The 19,358-nt window shown below is 34.3% G+C and overlaps 1 protein-coding gene across 4 annotated transcripts in view; it reads right to left on the bottom strand.

Moving 5' to 3' along the window:
- The window catches only part of LOC105492606 (LDL receptor related protein 1B), a 1,932,714-nt gene that overhangs the window by 634,844 nt on the left and 1,278,512 nt on the right, over positions 1 to 19,358 (bottom strand). For all 4 annotated transcript variants that reach the window (XR_011609732.1, XM_011759820.3, XM_011759819.3 and 1 more), the window contains exons 26-27: positions 8,798 to 8,962; positions 8,281 to 8,525 (exon numbers count right to left, since the gene is read on the bottom strand). Coding sequence is in view for 3 of the 4 variants with exons in the window: in XM_011759820.3 (XP_011758122.2) it covers positions 8,281 to 8,525; positions 8,798 to 8,962 (410 nt within the window). In the remaining variant the exon portion in view is untranslated. The remainder of the gene's footprint in view (positions 1 to 8,280; positions 8,526 to 8,797; positions 8,963 to 19,358) is intronic.

Raw genomic sequence — 19,358 nt, forward strand, 5'->3', positions numbered from 1 at the left:
GCAATGTTCCTATAATGGACAGTGGGATTTAAAAAAAAAAAGATTTTAAAAGTTAAAGAAATAATAATTTATTTTATCATATGCTAGAAAATGTGCCAAGTGTTTTATAAGCATTCTTTTATTTATGTCTCTCAATGGTCACCTTTGTTTATGAAAATAAATTGCCTTCATCTTGCAAAGGCTAAACTTAACTTTGAGAAGGTAAAAAAGATTAAGTCAAGATCACACAAATATTAAAAGGAGAACAGAAAGATTCATGTTCCAGAGTCCAGGTTTTAACCACTACACTACAATACACAGCCTCTCTACGTGAAACAATTCATTCTGATTCATTCACTCATTCATTCATGGGCCAATTCATGGACGTCTTATAAAACAGGGATGCAAAATGGAGACTGAGTTAGAGTATAATTGGTATAACTATATTTAATCGAATTATTATTGTACTATAGAGAAACCTCTCAATATCTTACTCATTCTCTCTTTTTCTGGGTTTTGATTCTTTTTTAAAAGGATGTCACATTATTATCTAAATCAGTTTGTATATTTACCAGTTGCTATGGTTTTCAAAATAAAATTTAAAAGGAGCAGATGAGTCAGTAGCCTGACGTTGAAAGTAAACTAAAATGTTTTTTGCAAAAATAGTACTACTTTTATCAACAAATGCTTAAGACCCCTTTAAACCAAGTTCTGTTTACATGAAAAATAAGTTTCTACAAAAAGAGAAAAACATCTTACAATTGGTGAAAGTCTAACAGACAAAGGGTTAGACACTATAATTAAAGTAACAATTACATTCTTGATTTTTTTAATTCCAATTAGAGCAGCTAAGAAAAGAAACACAAAACAGAAAAACCCGGGGTGGTAGATTCTTGCTGGGTTTATGAGAACATTTAACCCCGCACCTGGAGTGGTGACGAAGAAAACACCTTTGGGCTGAGCGGGCACACAGAGAAGAATGACATGGCAGATGGGTGGTAGAGACAGAAGTATACAAAAGAAGAGTTACATTTCACTTTTTCCATGCTTACAAACAACTCCCTTACAGGGCAGGGGAGGAGAGTTTGGTGTCAATGTGTAAAACAACATAAGAGAATTGTGCATCTATCTAGCTAGCTAGCTAATCTAATCTATTTAATTTACTTAACAAACACTTATAAAGTGCTTAGTGCTTGCCAGGTATCTTCTAACTGCTTAAAAGAGGCTAATGTGACTGGGCGCAGTGGTTCACGCGTGTAATCCTAGCACTTTGGGAAGCTGAGGAGGGCACAATATCTGAGATCAGGAGTTCAATATCAGTCTGGCCAACATAGGAAAACCTCATCTCTACTAAAACTGCAGAAATTAGCTGGACATGGTGGCATGTGCCTGTAATCCAAGCTACTTAGGAGGCTGAGGCTGGAGAATCGCTTGAACCCGGGAGGCGGAGGTTGCAGTAAGCCAAGATGGTGCCACTGCACTCCAGCCTGGGAGACAGAGTGAGATTCCATCTCAACAACAACAAAAAAGAGAGAGAGACTAATGCATTTAATCTTTATAACAATTCCATGTTACAGATTTACAAACAGGCAAACAAACAACTGCTAACGTAGAGAAACAAACTAATACTAATGCACTAGAAGTCAGGATATGATGAATTTGGAATTTGAACCCAAGCAATCTGGCTCTAGACTAAGCTGACTGCTATGAAGGTATTTTTTTTGGAATTTACTGTTTGACTGAACAATATAGTCTTATTTAGTAAATTATATTTTGTAGTAAAAAGAGTTGAAAGTTATATTAATATCTAATGCCAGACATATTTAGGATCACGAGGATATATGCAAACAAACCCACCGAAATTGCTCTCACTAAAATTATCACTGACCTTCTTTCAGGTTGCCAAATCCAATGAATACATTTATGTCTTTATTTTTATTTTTCTACAAAAGCAAATACTGTTGGCTAGTGTTAGCTTGAAACTTTTCCCTTCGTGTGTGCGTGTGTGTGTAGCACTCATGCACAAGCTTTCCCTTTTTGTCCTGAAATCTGTTGGTGCCCTTTTCCGCGCATTCTTCTTTCCCTTCCTTTTTAGTGTTGGAGTTCTCCAAGGCTCTATCCTTGCCCTTTTCTATTTTCTGTAATAATCCTAAGAAATCGTTGGGAATAGGCCCCCAAAATCTGGCCATAAACTGTCCCCAAAACTGGCCATAAACGAAACCTCTGCAGCATAGTGACGTGTTCATGATGGCCATGATGCCCAGGCTGGAAGTTTGTGGGTTTACCTGAATAAGGGCAAGAAACACCTGGCCCACCCAGGGCGGAAAACCGCTTAAAGGCATTCTTAAACCACAAACAAAAGCATGAGCAATCTGTGCCTTAAGAACATGCTCCTGCTGCAGATAACTAGCCAGAGCCCATCCCTTTATTTCGGCCCATCCCTTTGTTTTCCATAAGGGATACTTTTATTTAATCTAATATCTATAGAAACAATACTAATGACTGGCTTGCTGTTAATAAATACGTGGGTAAGTCTCTGCTCCGGGCTTTCAGCTCTGAAGGTTGTGAGACCCCCGATTTCCCACTTCACACCTCTGTATTTCTGTGTGTGTCTTTAATTCCTCTAACACTGCTGGGTTAGGGTCTCCCTGACCGAGCTGGTCTAGGCAAGAAATCTCACCTACATTTTGCCTTCAATCTACAATTGAATAACTACGAAAGTTCTAGTTTTAGCCCAAACCTTCCTTCCTTTTTAGCCCTAAATATTCAACTGTATCCCAGAAGTATCTCAAATTCAGCACATTCCAAAGTTTAATTTTTCAGCTAATCCTTTAAATCAAGTGTCTGCAAATGATGGCCTAAAGGCTAATACTGGCTAGTGAGCAACTTGTTTATACGGTTGGAAAAAAACCCAAATGAAGAATACTATTTCATGGCACATAAAACTTATATGAAATTCAAATTTTGGTGTCTAGAAATTAAGTTTTATTGGCACACAGCCACACTTACTCATTTCCCATATGACTGCTTTCACATTACAACTGCAGCAGGGTAATTGCAACAGAGAACACATGGCCCACAAGTCCTAAAATATTCATTAATATTATTTGGCCTTTCACAGAATACATTTGCTGACCCCCTCTCTTAAAGCCATCCCATATTATTCCTCCTTTCCCCAGGTTCCCCACTCAAATCTCTGTCACTACTTTTTAATGATTTCACCTCTAAGTATATCTCAACAGAGACCGTTTCACCTACAAGCATCTACCAGATTTTGACATCAGCCACCTCCTGATCTACTGAAGTAACTTCCTGTGATGGTTATCTTTATATGTAAACTTGACCAGTCTAGAGAATGTCGAGATAGCTGGCAAATAATTATTTCTGGGTGTATTTCTGGAAGAGATGAGTATTTGCATTAGTATACTGGGTTAAAAAGTTCCTGCCCTTGCCAGTACAGGGAAGCATCATCCAATCTGTTGAAGGCCTAAATAGAATAAAAAGGTAGAGGAAAGGCAAGTTTGTTTCCTGTTTGAGCTGGGATATATATCTTATCCCACACTCCATCATTAGCACTCCTGGTTCCCGGACCTGTGAACTCCTGGAACTGGACTTATACCATTACCCACCTACCCTTCCTGGTTTTTAGGCTTTAAGATTTGGACTGAGTTACACCACTGGTTTTCCTGGTTCTCCTCTTCACCTACAGTAGATTGTGGAACTTCTTGTCCTCCATAAGCATATGAGTTAATTTCTATAATCTCTCTCTCTATCTTTCTGTGTGTGTGTGTGTAACATATATATACACACATACATATATATTCTATACATACATATACATACACACATATATACACTTCAATCCTGTCTCTCCAATCAATCCTTTACAAATTTCTATCATGCAAATCTGTTCTTTTTACTCCTTTGACCATATTCTTTTTAAATGTTTTTTTCCTTTTCTTAGAGGAATGGTTCTTAAGTCAGCATCATGTCCCCTGGGAATTTGTTAAAGATGCAAAATGTCAAACCCCACCCAAGACCTACCGAATCAGAATCTCTGGGTAACACCCACCAATATGTGTTTTAATAAGCCCTCCATTAATTTTAATGCACACTTATGTTTAACATCATTGGAACCATTTATCCTGGAGGAAAAAACTATATTTCTTTGTAGGGATATTATTTGAGTGTGAGCATGATCTGACCCCTGCCCAATCTTGTCTCTGATTTATTCTTTCCTTAGTTGTAGCTGTTTCGATCTGCAAATGTGGAAATAAAACCCCTCCAAGTTAGTAATTTGCCTCAGGTAACATGGCTAGTGAGTGACATGAGGGAAGAATTAAACTTAGCTAATTCCAAGGTTTGTTTTGTTTTGTTTTTAGTACCACCCCCTGCTACTTTTTAAAATACATTTACTATACTCTTATATTCAAAATCTATCTATCATAACAATGTTTGTATTTATCCTAATTGTTAATTTAGTTTGTTCCTCCTCTTAGACTATAAACTCCAGGAAGGTAAGGAAGTTTGTCCAAGGAGAATGTCAATAAAACATGACTCTCTACTGCCATCTGGTGATAAGATGCAACAATTCCAAGAGGAATATATGTGCATTGAATATCTTCTGCCTGTAGAGTGTAGTGAGTAAGACAAAAGCTTTGGCTTCAGACTTCCATTCAGATAACAGAATGATTATCCCCTGGCTGTTAGATCTGGAGCAATTTACGTAGTATTTCTCTGTCTTAGGTTCCTCATCTGTAAAACTGGGTTGCTAACAATTTTTCTCATTGATATGAAAAATTGATATCTCATGAAATACAATGATAATCAAGTTAGCTATTATTATTATAATTATCAATATTGTTATAAAGGACTTAGCTAGACTGTATAGTTGGCACAAAGAAATAAATGAAACACTGTTCCTTAAATATTTTATAATCTAGGTGAGTAGGTAAGACAGGGTTAGGAAACAATGAATGAATAAATAAATAAATAACCATACAAGCTTTAAATGCTGAATCCTTATGGTGTTAACTATTAATGTAGAGGATGTAAAATTTGAGCTAGTATAAGAATTTATAATTGGTATGTGTGAGAACGAGTCTCAGATGGAGAACTGTTCCTGCAAGTCTCCGCACACATTGAGACTAATACCTGTAAAGTACTAATAAAAATGATATACTTGGGTAACCCACTCAGGTCCGCTTCCACGCTGGAGAAGCTTTGTTCTTTTGCTTTTTGCAATAAATTTTGCTGCTGCTCAAAAAAAAAAAAAGATATAACTGCACACTTATATTACAAAGTCATAATCACAAAACCATTTTTATTTAATGCTTCATTATATAATCCCAGATCTCATTATCCAAACAAAACCTAACACATGACCCAAAAAGTGTTTATTGTAAATGAGTTTTGTTGTCATTGTTTTTTAATATACCTAAAAATTAATAATTGTATTTTACTGATAAAATATAGATTAGATTACTTCATAAATGTGAATTATATATTTTCAACTTAAAGAAAAACCTACATTGTGTTAAATGGTGATTAAACTCAACATTTGCGAGATCCTGTGATTTAGACACATGATCTCCAGTTTGAAAAAGCAAGTACAGAGAGGTTAAATAACTTGCCAATAATGTCCAATAGCACATTAATAGCTAAGACTCATGAATCTGAAATAAAACTATGCCAATGATGAAGGGTATGTCATGCAATTAATAAATCTTATGTTTAGGATTTGAACCCAGGCCTTGCCATTAACTCTAAGCTTGGCTCCCTCATGCTGTAATTTTTTTAAATTAATTTTTAAAATATTCACTATTGCTCCTTCATATTGCATACGTTTCAGCTTTGGTTTGTTTCTTCCTAATCCCATATAACAACAACATTAAAAACCAAAGCAATCTAAAATGTATTTCTAAAATATTCTGCTTAAATGTCCAATAACCAATTTGGAATTTTGTGTGCATAATGAATGCTTACTCGTAAGAAAACTGGTGCTAAAACTTTTATTAATTTCCTACTTGGAGGATTAGATAATGTCAAATAGTATTTGTAACCTTTGTTTCTTTAATTTGCGAAAGATATATTTCAATTTTATAGTACTGAATGTCATGTATTTTTAAAATGTATTATTTTTTTCATGAACATCATGTTATTATTCACCAGAAAATGGGCTATTATTATTGTATTTGTGTTAATGCTGAGCCTTTGTCACCATTTTCATTTTAATTCTATCCTTGGTAATAAAATAGTCGATATGTTCCTGCATCTTTTTTCCCTAGCAGTGGAAGTGTTACTTCACTGAAGCAGATAAATAGGACAGATAATGATTATTATAAGCTCAGTGATCCTTATAATGGGGAAAAGTAGAATGTTCTCCGATCACTCTCAAAATTGGAAACTGACTGAATTTCATTTAGGAAACAGCAAGTTCTTTTCGTAGGTGATATTCTCTAAATGTATTTAAAGACTAGAATATTTGCCCTGAATCCTGGGAAAATATGTTAAATTAGATCTACATAGTAAAATCTTGCTTATCTTAAGTAAAGAGGAAAAATCATATATAAATCATATTTTGAGTTAAGTAAAAAAGTCAAGGATGACTCCTCCCACCAAAAAATGACAATGAATGTCTCATTTCTTTTCTATATATGCACAAATGTCAGGAAAGTTTGAGAGTATCACGGTTCTTCCTGTTCTATGAATTTACTAAGGGTCATGCCAATGTAGGCAAATTAGACAGTGCAGTTACTAAATGAAAGACATTGATCCTATTTTGGGTGAGAAGGAATGATGCAATACATAGATGAAGGCATTTTTCATGGTCCAGTCCACTTAGATTGTGCCGAACATACAATTTATAATTACTACAAAATGCCAAACAATCTGAGGGACAAAAATACAGTTGTGTAAATAATTTTACACTTGAAATAATCAAAACCATTCATATCTTATAAGTGATTGTCATCTACAGTGTTTGCTTACAGCTAGGCATTCCTCTGTTGAAGAGGAAGCTTCTAGAGAAGAGTATCTTTTTCATTATACTAGTGGCACATTGCTGGTCAGAATAATAACTTCTTGCCTTATTTAAATTTAGTTAAATTCAATATATCTATTAAATCCTTATTAAATGCAACAATGACTAATCTATATACTTTTTTTCTGTATTGTCCTCATGCTTTTTAGCTTATAAGGTGAAAGAAATCAAGAGTGGAAGAAAAAAATTAAAGTTATTGCTCACCTATGCAAGCAGTATGTATAGAAACCAGTATGTATAGCAAAGAAAGATCAATTACATAAGAAAATAGAAACTGAGAAATTGAGAGTATCTGGGAAAATAACTAGATTCAATCAGATTGTCAGAGAAAGGACACAGAAAATTTTGCAGATGAGACTTTGGTAGAAGACATAGCATCAAGGGAGGATGAAGGTCACATACTGAAGAAAGACAAAGAATAGCCATGTGATATTGTCAACCAGAGAGGTAACTGGTTTTAGTCAAGTCTAAACGATACTATAATACAAATTTAAAATATAAGGCTCAGTGTGTGGAACAAATGCCCTACATGCCAATGAGTTAGAAGATCTTATTCCACACTGAAAAAGAAAGAGAAGGAGAAAATGCAAGAGAGAGCTTGTCATCTAAGAATCGTGAATCTAAAATGAAAATATGCTAATGAAGGGGACATTGTTTGCATTCAAATGAGATTTCCACCAGTTATGTCACATATAATGGGGAAAAAGTATAAAAGGATGAGCTGATGTTACGCCAAATGGTCATGGTATCACAGTAGGGGAAAAAGTAAGAATTAGGATAGTAACATTTGGCAAAGATTGAGTGGAGGAAACAGAATCATGAAACCAAGATGGTGTTCACTGTTGAATCAAAAGCTGAAAAACATGGGAAGAGGTAACACATATGTGCCTGTGAACTCACTTCTCTTAAAATAGAGGAACTCAAGCAAATGGTTCACCTTTTCTCATGTACCACCCCATCTCCTCCCAATATGCTACATGGCAATAATCTAAAAATTAGGGGACTTAGTTTAAAATAAATATATAGGAGCATCTTAGTAATTAAGATGCCCCTAAATATTTATATGTAAAGAAAATAAGAAGCAAAATAAAAAAATTCTGAACTAGTTAAAATAAAGGTTAAAACCACTTCCCTCATACAGTATGCATAAAATGTCAATAACTTTTAACTTACAGAAGATTATTTTATAGTTCAAATATTACATTATCAAGATGATAATACTTTCTGGGTGGTTAATCCATAAGTGAACAAGCACTTACCCTGTGGCTGGCGACTGGGATGGTATATCTGAAGGTCAAATGGCTGTGCACTTGTTTTCTGAATCACACTGACATTCTGCCCTGTCCACTTATTGGCTTTAGACAATGTGTTGGTCCTCCAGTCTGTCCAGTAGACTTCACTCCCATATAGAGACACAGCAAAGGGATGAGAAAGGTATTCATGACCTCGGATGATTTCTATCATGTTTGTTCCATCATAGAGGGCTGAATAAATAGCATCTGACCTGCAGGAAGATAAATACATGGGTAGTTTGTCAAAACTCAACTAGTCCAGAGACATAATCATATAACTCAGCTAAATGACAAAAAAAAAAGGTATTTTATTAATATTTTTATGGGTCTGTATCTGATTTGGGAAAAGCAAAAAAAAAAAAAACCCACCTCCAATTTTAATATATGTATACATGATACTGACATGTTAGGACATTTTCCAGTGTTGTAAATATTATCTGAGGAAATAAAAAACAAAATCCAGAAAAGAGATAATTTTTTAAACCTGGCATCTGTCCACACTATCCTTTTCTCAAAGTGGTCCACAGTTAGTCCATTAGGCCAAGCCCCAGTTTTCATGTCTTTGTAGATGGTTTTTCTTGCAGCACCACTCATAGAGGCAGATTCAATGCGAGGAAAATTTGCATCCCAGTCTGTCCAGAAAAGAATTCTTAAAAAAAAAGAAATAATGCTATTTTTTCAGTCATTCGTTTCACAGATATTTATTGAGTGTCTACTATGTGCTAGGCACTGCATAGGTGTTCAGTCACAACAGAAACAGATGTATTATATATCCTTATGGAGCTTATGGTCCAGTGGAGGAGTCAGACTAAATAAGTGCATAAATATATAATGATGACTCATGAAATATTTTGAAAAAAAATTACTATGAGAGAGAATAGCAGGTGACTGACCTACTTAGAGAAGGTGATCAGAATAAAAGCACTTTGAGGAGTGACATTTATACTAAAACTGAAGAACGAGATGGGCAGTATAAAAAGCATGGCAAGTAGAATAAACAACATATGCTAAGGCCCTAACAGGGAAAAGAATGTGGGCTATTTGAGGAACAGAAATAAGGTCAATGCATTGGAAGTATAGTGAGTGAGGAGGAGGGGGAGGAATAGGAAGTCAAAAAGGTGATATTATGGGTCTTGTAGGGTAAGATAATTATTTTGGATTTTATATTAAGGGAATAAGAAGTGCATGGACCTTTGGTGGCTTTTAAGCAGAGGAGAAATGTTATTCTGTATATTTAGTAAATATATACAGCCATAGTGACAGTGACAGGAGACAGACAAATTCCCAGGCAGCCACAAATGGGTCCCCTGTGAAACTCAACCTTCAAGCCAGGGCAGTCTAAAGCCTGAAAACTGGGCTACCAGTTCTGGATCGAATCCATGAACCAGAGTAAGAACTTCCATCCATATCTTATCCACTCTCTCTTAATTGGTTCTTTCTGAATGATGCCTTTAGCCTATTGAATGATTCCTTTTCCAAGCCCACCCATAAACCAATTAGCAAGCATTCCCCCATTTGAAGCTCATAAAAACCCCCAGCTCAGTCTCAGAGAAGGCTACCCACTTTCAAGTCCCCTCTCGCTGTTGAGAGCTTTTCTTTCACTCAATAAATTTTACTCTGCCTTACTCCCTCTCCAGTATCCATGTACCTTATTACTTTTGGTCATGGGACAAGAACCTGGAGTCACTGAACTGCAGGAGTGAAAGAGCTATAATGCTCCTGCTTGCCAAATTACATGTGGCAGGAGGAAAAGAGCTGTAACACTCCTGCCTGCTGAATTAGGGGAATAAAAAACCCACAACGATAGTGATGAGACAGTATATCTGTCTAATCAGTATGTACACAGGATATACTGTACCAAACACAGATACACTGTCTAATCAATGTGGCTATTATACAGAGAATAGTAGTGAGGCAAGAGTATGAGCATGTTAAGTGGTTATATAAAAGACCAGAAAAGATATTAGTGGTCTAGAATATGGTGGTGGCAATAAAGGAGAGAAGTGAGTTGATTCAAGATATAATTTGAAGGTAGAATTGTCAGGACTAGCTGATAGACTGGGTGTAAGAAATGAGGTAAGGAACAGAATCTCAGGAGACCATCCGTTTCTTGTTTCAGTAATCTCAGATTGAGGGAAGGATACGGTGTATAGGGATTCCATTAAGTGAAAGGGAAAAATGGAAGAGGAACAAATTTCAAGAGCTTAGAATTGAGTGTTGATGGGTGTAGACAGTGTTGGGGCTCAGAGAATAATATGCCAAAGTATGGTGCTTTGGCATGCTGAGCACTTTTTTGAATTAAAGGAAATTTAGGGTTCATGGAAGCTGCCTTTCAAGAATGTTCTAACCTTCTCTTCTTGCTCTCTTCCTTGCCCCAGACACAAGGGCGGGGCTCTCTGGAAGTACCCTTATTTGACTGAAGAAAACTTCTTTCGAAAGAAATGCAATTGTCTGAAAACCACTCCCTTGGAATCTCATTAAATAACCAGGAATGATTAAACAACAAAGATGAAAAAAGACTCATCATCACACCCAGACAGATTTTTCATCTATTCTGAAGGAAGCTCTGAGAGATTTTCCGAGAGGCTTTATTTGTATGCTAAGACAATGTTTGTTCACTGTGAGGTTCTGTCCTTCACCTTTCTGGAAATTATAGCCACTCACCCCAGAGGTCAGTGGAACATTGGCCCAGGACATTGTCTATTATTTGAGCTCATTCAATTCCCCTGAAAATTATTTAGTACTCCTCAAAATACCTTACATTTCCCATTTCCCTCTCCTGTATGAAGAGGGCATATAAGCCTCAACCATCTGGCCTTCTGATTCTTAATTTTGTATGGCTCCCATGTACACTTGCACATTAATAATCCTGTATGCCTTTTCTTCTCGTAATTTGTTGCCAGTTTATTTCAGGACACTTGAACCTCCAGAGAGGGAGTGAAAAATTCCCTTTTTTGATTGAAAAATCAAAAAGAGAAAGTAATGTTGCAGTACATGTTTCCATCAGGTCTGGCAATATTTTGTTGATAAATGGTAAAATTGTGAAATTGTAAAAAAATAAATTCGATCTTCATGTAATTATATATAGCTTTGTTAATTTTTGACTCTTCTATTATTCTGTATAATCCTTGAAAATAGGAATTTAGTAAATTACCTTGTAAAATGAAACAATCCTTTAAAACAAAATTTAAAATTCAGTGAACACATCTTCCTTTTAAACAAATTTTATGTGTATTTAAAGAAATGTGAAATGATGTAAACTAAGTATTCACCATGACTTCTATTTTTGAAAAGAATATAGTCTGTTATAGAAAACAGGAAATGATTAGAGGACAGTTTAAAACATTGTATTTATAAACAGAGTAATTACATATGCTAAAAGAGTAGGACAAAAAGGGAAGACAGATGAGAGTGGAACTTCCTATGTAAGTTAAAACACTGACATTTGGTAAGTGTTATTAGATAACTGTGTCAATATTAAATAGTGGTAATGTATATGCATTTGTGTAAAACAAACTTGGATCAAAGTTGGAATGTGTCACTTACTTCTGCATACTTAATCTCAAGCCCCATTTTTTCATCTGAAAATCAAAACTGTTATAGTATACATTTGTTGGGAACATTAGGTGAGATAACGGATGTAAACAATTTAGCACACAGAATGATTAGCACAGAGAAAAGATTTTTGTACATGCATGCTCACACATATATTGATAGAGAATAAATATTTTTTAAAGGAAAACTTTCACAGTCTTGCTAACTGTTAAGGAAACAGAGAAGGGGAGAGAAGGAGGGAGAGAGAGAAAATACTAATATCTATATTTAAATGCTACAACAGTGCCTATGTGAAAGTAGATTAGTTTTATGAAGCAAACGTGAATCAAAGTCATGAGAATATGATTCAGGGCAAGAGATCATAGGATTTGATTCATCTCATAGAATTTATTTCAAACAATGGGTTTCTATTAGTTACTTTTAAAAGAATTTTAGTTTCATGGAGATGTGAAAGGAAAATAAATTTTGGAGATTTTTTATTTTGACTACTATAAGGGCTTTATTTACATAACAAGGTCAACATTTTGCTAGCCAGGCCAAACTGAAGGAGCAATGGCTGTCACCCCATGCTGCAGTTTGATAGCTAAGGTTCTGCCTCCTTTTTTTTTTTTTTTCCCCCACCATGATAGCCTGGGTTTGGTTCCTGTATAAAGCCTTTTCTTGTTTGATACTTGGTAATTCTGAAATAGTAGCAATTTATCCTAGCTGAAATATGGTAATGACATTTTAAATGTTTTTTTTAAGGAGGTCAATGGTTAGAAGTCAGCTTAATTAAAAGCTAACATCCAAGATGTGTGTGTGTTTGTATGTGTGTGTTCGTATTTCTCTCTTAGGACCTTGTCTTTTTTTTTTTTTTTTTTTTTTTTTTTATTTGAGCAAAAGTTTTTTTCTTCTCAGTTGACTGAATTCTATTTTCTTTATTTACTCCTGCTGTGTTTCCCTTCTCTTTCACCCTCTGCTGCATGAGGGACCTAAAATAGTTTATAATAGCCTGGGGTTCCTTAAAGAAAACAGACAAGGCACCAGGCTCCCTTTTGGGGAAAACTCTCTGTTTTTCCTTAATGAATCTCAAGAGTATGAACAGACAAGTTCATTTCAGCTCTTAAGCTGCTTCCTTTTGTATTGTGTCATCTGATTTTTTTTCTTTTCTTTTCTTTTCTTTTTTTTTTTTTTTTTACTAAAGTAGCTATTGCAACAGAGGCTACTCTTGGTTTTGTAAGGAATAGTATCGTTTAGACACTTAGAAATGTCTTCATTTATTTATTTATTTATTAATGAACTGTAAGTGCATTACATGGTTTAACCTCTTAATAATTTTCTTTTTGGAGACCCAGGATTCAGTGTGGGCTCTACCCAGAGCTCAGAGATCCAGTTAAAGATACACAGTCTCTATCTAAATAAAATTGGTCTCCTAATACAATCCTATGATAGATTTCCTTAACTTTATGTTTGATTTGGTATCCATCTTTAGTCTCCCTCTAGCACCACCAGACTTTTTCTCTCTATACCTTATGATGTAAATTTTGTTATTTCATTTTCACCTTAGTTGTTTCCTTTAATATGAAAAATTAAGGCTATTTAGCTGACAACCGCCTAGGGTTGTGAAACAAGTTATCAGAAATCTGAAAGTCCAAGACAGGAAAAAAAAAAAAAAAAAAAAAAAAAAGGTCTTTATGAATCTATAAGATGTATTTCTCTCAGCAGGCGTAATATGTTTATGTATTTATGTGCATATACACAATGTTTCACTACTAAAAATATATACAAGAGCTCTAATTAATTGGTTTAAGAAAATAAAAGCACTTGAATCAAATACTTTATCAGGAATAAAATACTAGTCAAATGCTTTTTCAAGTTTACATAACAAGTAAAATCTTTAATAAATAAGCTAGCTTTAAAATTTTTGGTAAAGTAGTTAAGACTTTAGAAATGTCTTAAGAATTGCCAGAATACATTTTTGTTTGCATGTATTAATCAAGCACTTTCTTACTTATCCTTGCCAAATATTATAAGGTGTCAAAATTTGGCATAAGGGATACAAAACTATAAACCTAGCACAAGACAGAATAATCTTTGCTTGCATGATCTTTAATAAATAAGACATTGATATTGTTTTAATAAAAACAGCTACATCTTAAATTTAGTAAGATTACCACAACTTCTAATCTTGTGGCTTTAGGTGGTCTAGTCCACAGGTAGTAAAGTTTGTTTTGGGAAGGGACGGTAATTATCTTTGTTTCAAAGCTAAACTATAAACTATAAACTAAGTAATACAAATACAAAGTTAGTTTGGCCTACACCCAGAAATGAACAAGGATGGCTTGAAGGTTAGAAGCAAGATGGAGTCAGTTAGTTCAGATCTCTTTCACTGTCTCAGTTATAATTTTGCAATGGTAGTTCCGTAATTTTAAATGATGACTATCACAGTTTTTATAAATAATGTAGGTAAATGATTAAAATAATTAGGTAAATGTAATGGGATAAATACTTGTAAACAAACTCATAATTTAGATTCTAAAGTTATATTAAATTAAATAATATGTATTTTATTATTTAGGTATTTTTCAATAAAAGTATATTTGTAGGAAAACATTCTTTCAAAAAAAAAAGTATGTCCTTTTTAAAAAGGTGAAACATTTTTGTGTAATTCAAAGCTTATTTAAAGGTTATGTATAAAACAAGGTAAAAGGAATGGGGAAATAAGAGGAATGTAAAGAAAGTTATAAAAATAAAGAGCTTTTTTTCTGGTAAGAAAGCTTAAAGAGAAACAATTTTTATATGAGAAAGAGTCTTATATGGTAGATTTAGTCCTAGAACAAAATGACTGGTTGTTTAAGAAACAGAGATGTTCAGAACAAACCAGAAAGTCCCAGCATGACATGAATGATCTGTGTAAGTCACAATAAAGATTAATTAAAAAAAAACAAAAAAAACAACTTTTATATGATCAAGCTGTCTATAATTAAAGGGAAATTATAAGGGCCTTTCTACAGATTGGGGCTTGATATTAAAAACACATAATAAATGGTTAGAACAATGACATTTTCTTAAGAGATTGATTTATTCTTAGTAAATTATAACAGATTTTTTTTTTAACATAAAGTTCAAATTTATGGCATCTCACCATTTTTGATTTTCTCTCCCCTTTTAAAGGGAACAAGATAGTAAAGTTGCTCTTCAACTCATTTTCAGCTCATACAAGTTTTTTTCCTCAACTTTTGTTTGTCATGACCTGATGCCAACAATGTTTTCTTAAAGGTCTAAAGGAAATGTTTTCTTTCAACATAATATTCTTTGCAGTGCAGAAAGTCTTTTCTTTTGCTTTTGGTAACTGGTCTAACAGATTTTATGGTTTATCAAAATAACTCCTATGTCATTATTATTAAGTTTTGGTTTGCAGTGAGCTGAGATAGTGCCATTGCTCTCCAGCCTGCATGACAAAAGCAACACTCTGTCTCAATAGAAAAAAGATAAAAAAAAAAAAAAAAAGGACACCAAGTCCTGTTAAATCTTAAATGCTGACAGGAATTAAAGCCTCATCTTTAGTCCTGGTAGAAGATGACAATACAAATAAATCGCATTCCTGAGACCCAGGGCCAGAAATTAAAGTTATTCAATTCCTCAAAGCCCAGAAACTATCACAGAAGAGGTGGGCATGTGAGATTGTAAGGGCAGATTTTGAGAGAGAAAGTAAGTCCAGTTTCTCTATAAATTAATCATTAAAGTCAAAGGCATACTAATACAAGACTAGTATATGGGTCCCTGTGTCAGATTAACAGGGTTTTCTTGAAGCATTAGCTGACTACTTAATAAAGATTATAAAAGGCTTATGGAAGTTATATCTTTTGGTCAAGATTAAAATTTTATAGATTGCTTATCATATTTTGAAAAACAAATTTAATTGGCTTCCTGCTTTTATTTGGGCTTATTGTTTTTAAAATTAAGTCTCCTCTCTCAAATAATGAAGGTTTTCACCTCTTTTTTGAAATCTTTGAGTTATCAGTTTGGTCAAATGAATGATTTATTTTACAAAGACATGCAGTATCAAGTGTTTTAATATTTGCTTTGGTATTTGACACTTTTAAAAATCAAATTAGAAATTATGTCTTTTCTGACCTAATTAATCGTTTAAGGTGTTAGTTTTGCTAAAGTCAAAAAGTGACATAATTCAGCTTATTTGGTATAAAAATTATACAGGAAGCATTGTCAAATGTGAAATGGTGTTTGGTTTACTTTGGGCTGTATTTGTGTACGCTGTTGGTATGTGTTCAAAAATTATGGGAAACTCTTATAATTCTAATATGAATTTGTGTACACTATCAGTAGTAATTATAATTGTTATATTAAATTATTGTGTGCCACAGAGGTAACAAATTTCCTTGTCAATGGCACCTTTGACTATGACTGCCCTAAAATTTTTGTCTTCCACAGATAATTGTTGTCTTGTTTGGGTTCTCTTTAGAAGGTGGTTTTACAATCAACTATAAAACTCTAACAGATGCTCTTGATTCCAGTTTTCTGATAACTTTGGAGGTTGTGACATCAGAATAGAGGAAACATTTTCAGAACTCATGGAGAGCTGAAATGTTTATGACTATCAAGCAGAACAGAAATTAACTGCATGGACTGAATTAATAGAAGAATGAAGTATTCTTTTTGACTTTTTGCTTGAAATGTTGCTGATCCTTTGTTTTGCCTTTCAGAGTCAGTCAAACTTTTCTTTGAACTATTGACAACTTTTAACAACTTAGTATATACTCCTATGAACACAATTTGGAGCATGTTTGTTTCTCTCTACCTGATTTCTACAGAATTTTGAAACTATTTGTGAGTATGTTAGCTTATGGCAATATAATTATCTGCATAAGTGCAATAAAAATTTGTTTCCATTTGCAACAGGACACAATTGGAGAAACTGGTTATTTTACCAAAGCTATGACTGGGGTGGTGTGCTTTCCTCTAAGGAATCAAACTTGACTTATGGAGTCAATAAAAGCTTCTTGCAAAAACTGGCTTTGTACCTTGTCTACATCATCCCTGTACAGGATTCCTGGTTTGTGGTAAGTAAAGAATGTCATTTTTATGACAGGCCCAGAAGCTTCAAGTTTATCTTGGAACCTCAAGAGGAGAGGAATTCACCCAACTCATAGGTATTTGATGGTACAAATCCATGATTGAGCTCAACTTTAAAACAGTCTTATCTGAGATTCCATCTATGGAACAAAATTCCATCAAAGCCAATTTAAAAGCCTATGTGAAAAAAATAATTTTTCTTGCTGCACTGTATACAAATAATCAGGCCGAGTATAATAAAGCAAATAAGTCCTACCAAGATTTGTCTTTGGTGAAAATGGAAAACTGGACAGAAAAAAATTAGGTTTCAAAAACTGTAGTACACCTGTTGTTATATTCTAATCTTGCCTAATGTTTTTCTTTTTTTATTATTTTCTACAGTTTGAACCAAATTTTATTTTTTCTTGGCTACAAGTCTGCAAAATAATGTTTTTAATTTTTTTTCCATTTTCCTTCTTTTTTCTCCATTTTTTCTAATTTGGAGTCATCAAAAACTAAGCTGTGCTTTTGTAAAGCCCTCTAAACTGAAGGCAGACAACTTAAACTTCAGAAGAAAATAACAGCAACCTATTTAAAGCCACATACATAAATGACTTTCATACCTGCCTACTGATGCATGGACTTCAGAGTAATGTGGCCTGTACTGATTCTCCAGGATTATTCTTTTGTTTGTTGTTGTTTTCTCCCTTCTTCCCCCTATTTTCTTGTCACAGGACATAAGACTTCACAACCAGCTAAAAAGGAGCTTTCCTAATAACTCAAGACTTATCCATCTAGGAATAAACCATCCTAGCCATGAGAGATCAGATGAAACCTGAAACAAGAGACTCATTTTCTTCTAAAATGCTTTCTCTGAAAGATTTTAAAAAGAAAAGGGGGAAAATGTGAAAGAAAAATAAATCTTGGGGCCCCCAAATCACTAAGCTAAAGGGAAAAGTTAAACTGGGAACTGCTTAGGGACAACCTGACTCCCATCGATTCAAAGTCACTCCTCTGTTCATGGGGATAAATGCATTTGCCTTCTTTACAGAGGCTAACCAGAAACGTAGAAACAAGCAACCATTTGTCTCTTATCTACCTTGACCTGGAACTCCCCCCACCCTGCCCCCGCTTCAAATCTTCCCTCAGTTGCTTCGAGTTGTCCTACCTTTACAGACTGAACCAATGTTCATCTTACATATGCAGATTGATGTCTCTTGTCTCCCTAAAATGTATAAAATCAAACTGTGCTCCGATCACCTTTGGCATATGTCATCAGGAGCTCCTGAAAGCTGTGTCATGGGCACATGTCCTGAGCCTTGGCAAAATAAACTTTCTAGATTAACTGAGACCTGTCTCAGTTCTATGGGGTCCACAGACAGCTTTAGTTCTATGTATATGGCTTTAATTTTAGTTTCAATTCTTTCACAGCTATGGCTGTGGAAGCATATACGGAAAAACAATATCCAAATTGTTTATTGTTTGATAATGAAATATGTGAATAAGACCATTGGGAAAGAATAAAAATGAACATTCATATACCAGAGGACAATGTACTGATAATTGTTTAAGCTAGGTAATGGGTACAAGGGGTTTATTATACAATCCCAACTAGTTTGTGTACTTTAATATTTCTATAATAAAAGCTTAAAAGTGTAAATAACTCAAATAAATAGGTAAGAATTTTAAAAAATATACCAGAGGACATTTATAAAATTTCAGTGTTGGGGCCTATTTTCCAAAAAAAGTATGTTTAAAGATAAGATTGTTTTGTATAAAAATATTAATTATCTGAAAATATTAGCATGAAATTATTTATAAGCAAAATTAATCACAAAATAATATAATATGTTGCCAATCAAATAGAAAAATGCAACAAAGGTTAATATAAAGCTGATAGGCTATTTAAATAGTTAAATGTCTTTCTTAAAAATAATGATATGAAATAAATCTCACTTCAATTTAATTTTGAGTGCACAGATCTTTCATAGACAACAGGTTGTTATTTACCAGCTGCTTTTAAACTTAGCATTAAAAACAAAAAGATTTAAATAGAAAGAGCACAAAGACAGCATCAATCTAGTCTGTAGTGTTATCTCCACAAACAAGGGCCAGAAGAGAGATTTTCAAGCTTAAAAAAATAAGAGGCGGGGTACGGTGGCTCATGCTTGTAATTCCAGCATTTTGGGAAGCTGAGGCAGATAGATCATGTGAGGTCAGGAGTTGGAGACTAGCCTGGCCAACATGGTGAAACCCTGTCTATACTAAAAATAGAAAAGTTAGCTGGGCATAGTGCTACACGTTTGTAATCCCAACTACACAATCACTTGAACCCGGGAGGCGGAGTTTGCAGTGAGTTGAGATCATGCCACTGTACTGCAGCCTGGGCGACAGAGCAAAACTCTGTTTCAAGAAAAAAAAAAAAAAGAAAAGAAAAA

This window comes from Macaca nemestrina, chromosome 11 (assembly GCF_043159975.1).
Source record: "Macaca nemestrina isolate mMacNem1 chromosome 11, mMacNem.hap1, whole genome shotgun sequence".
NCBI lineage: Eukaryota > Metazoa > Chordata > Mammalia > Primates > Cercopithecidae > Macaca > Macaca nemestrina.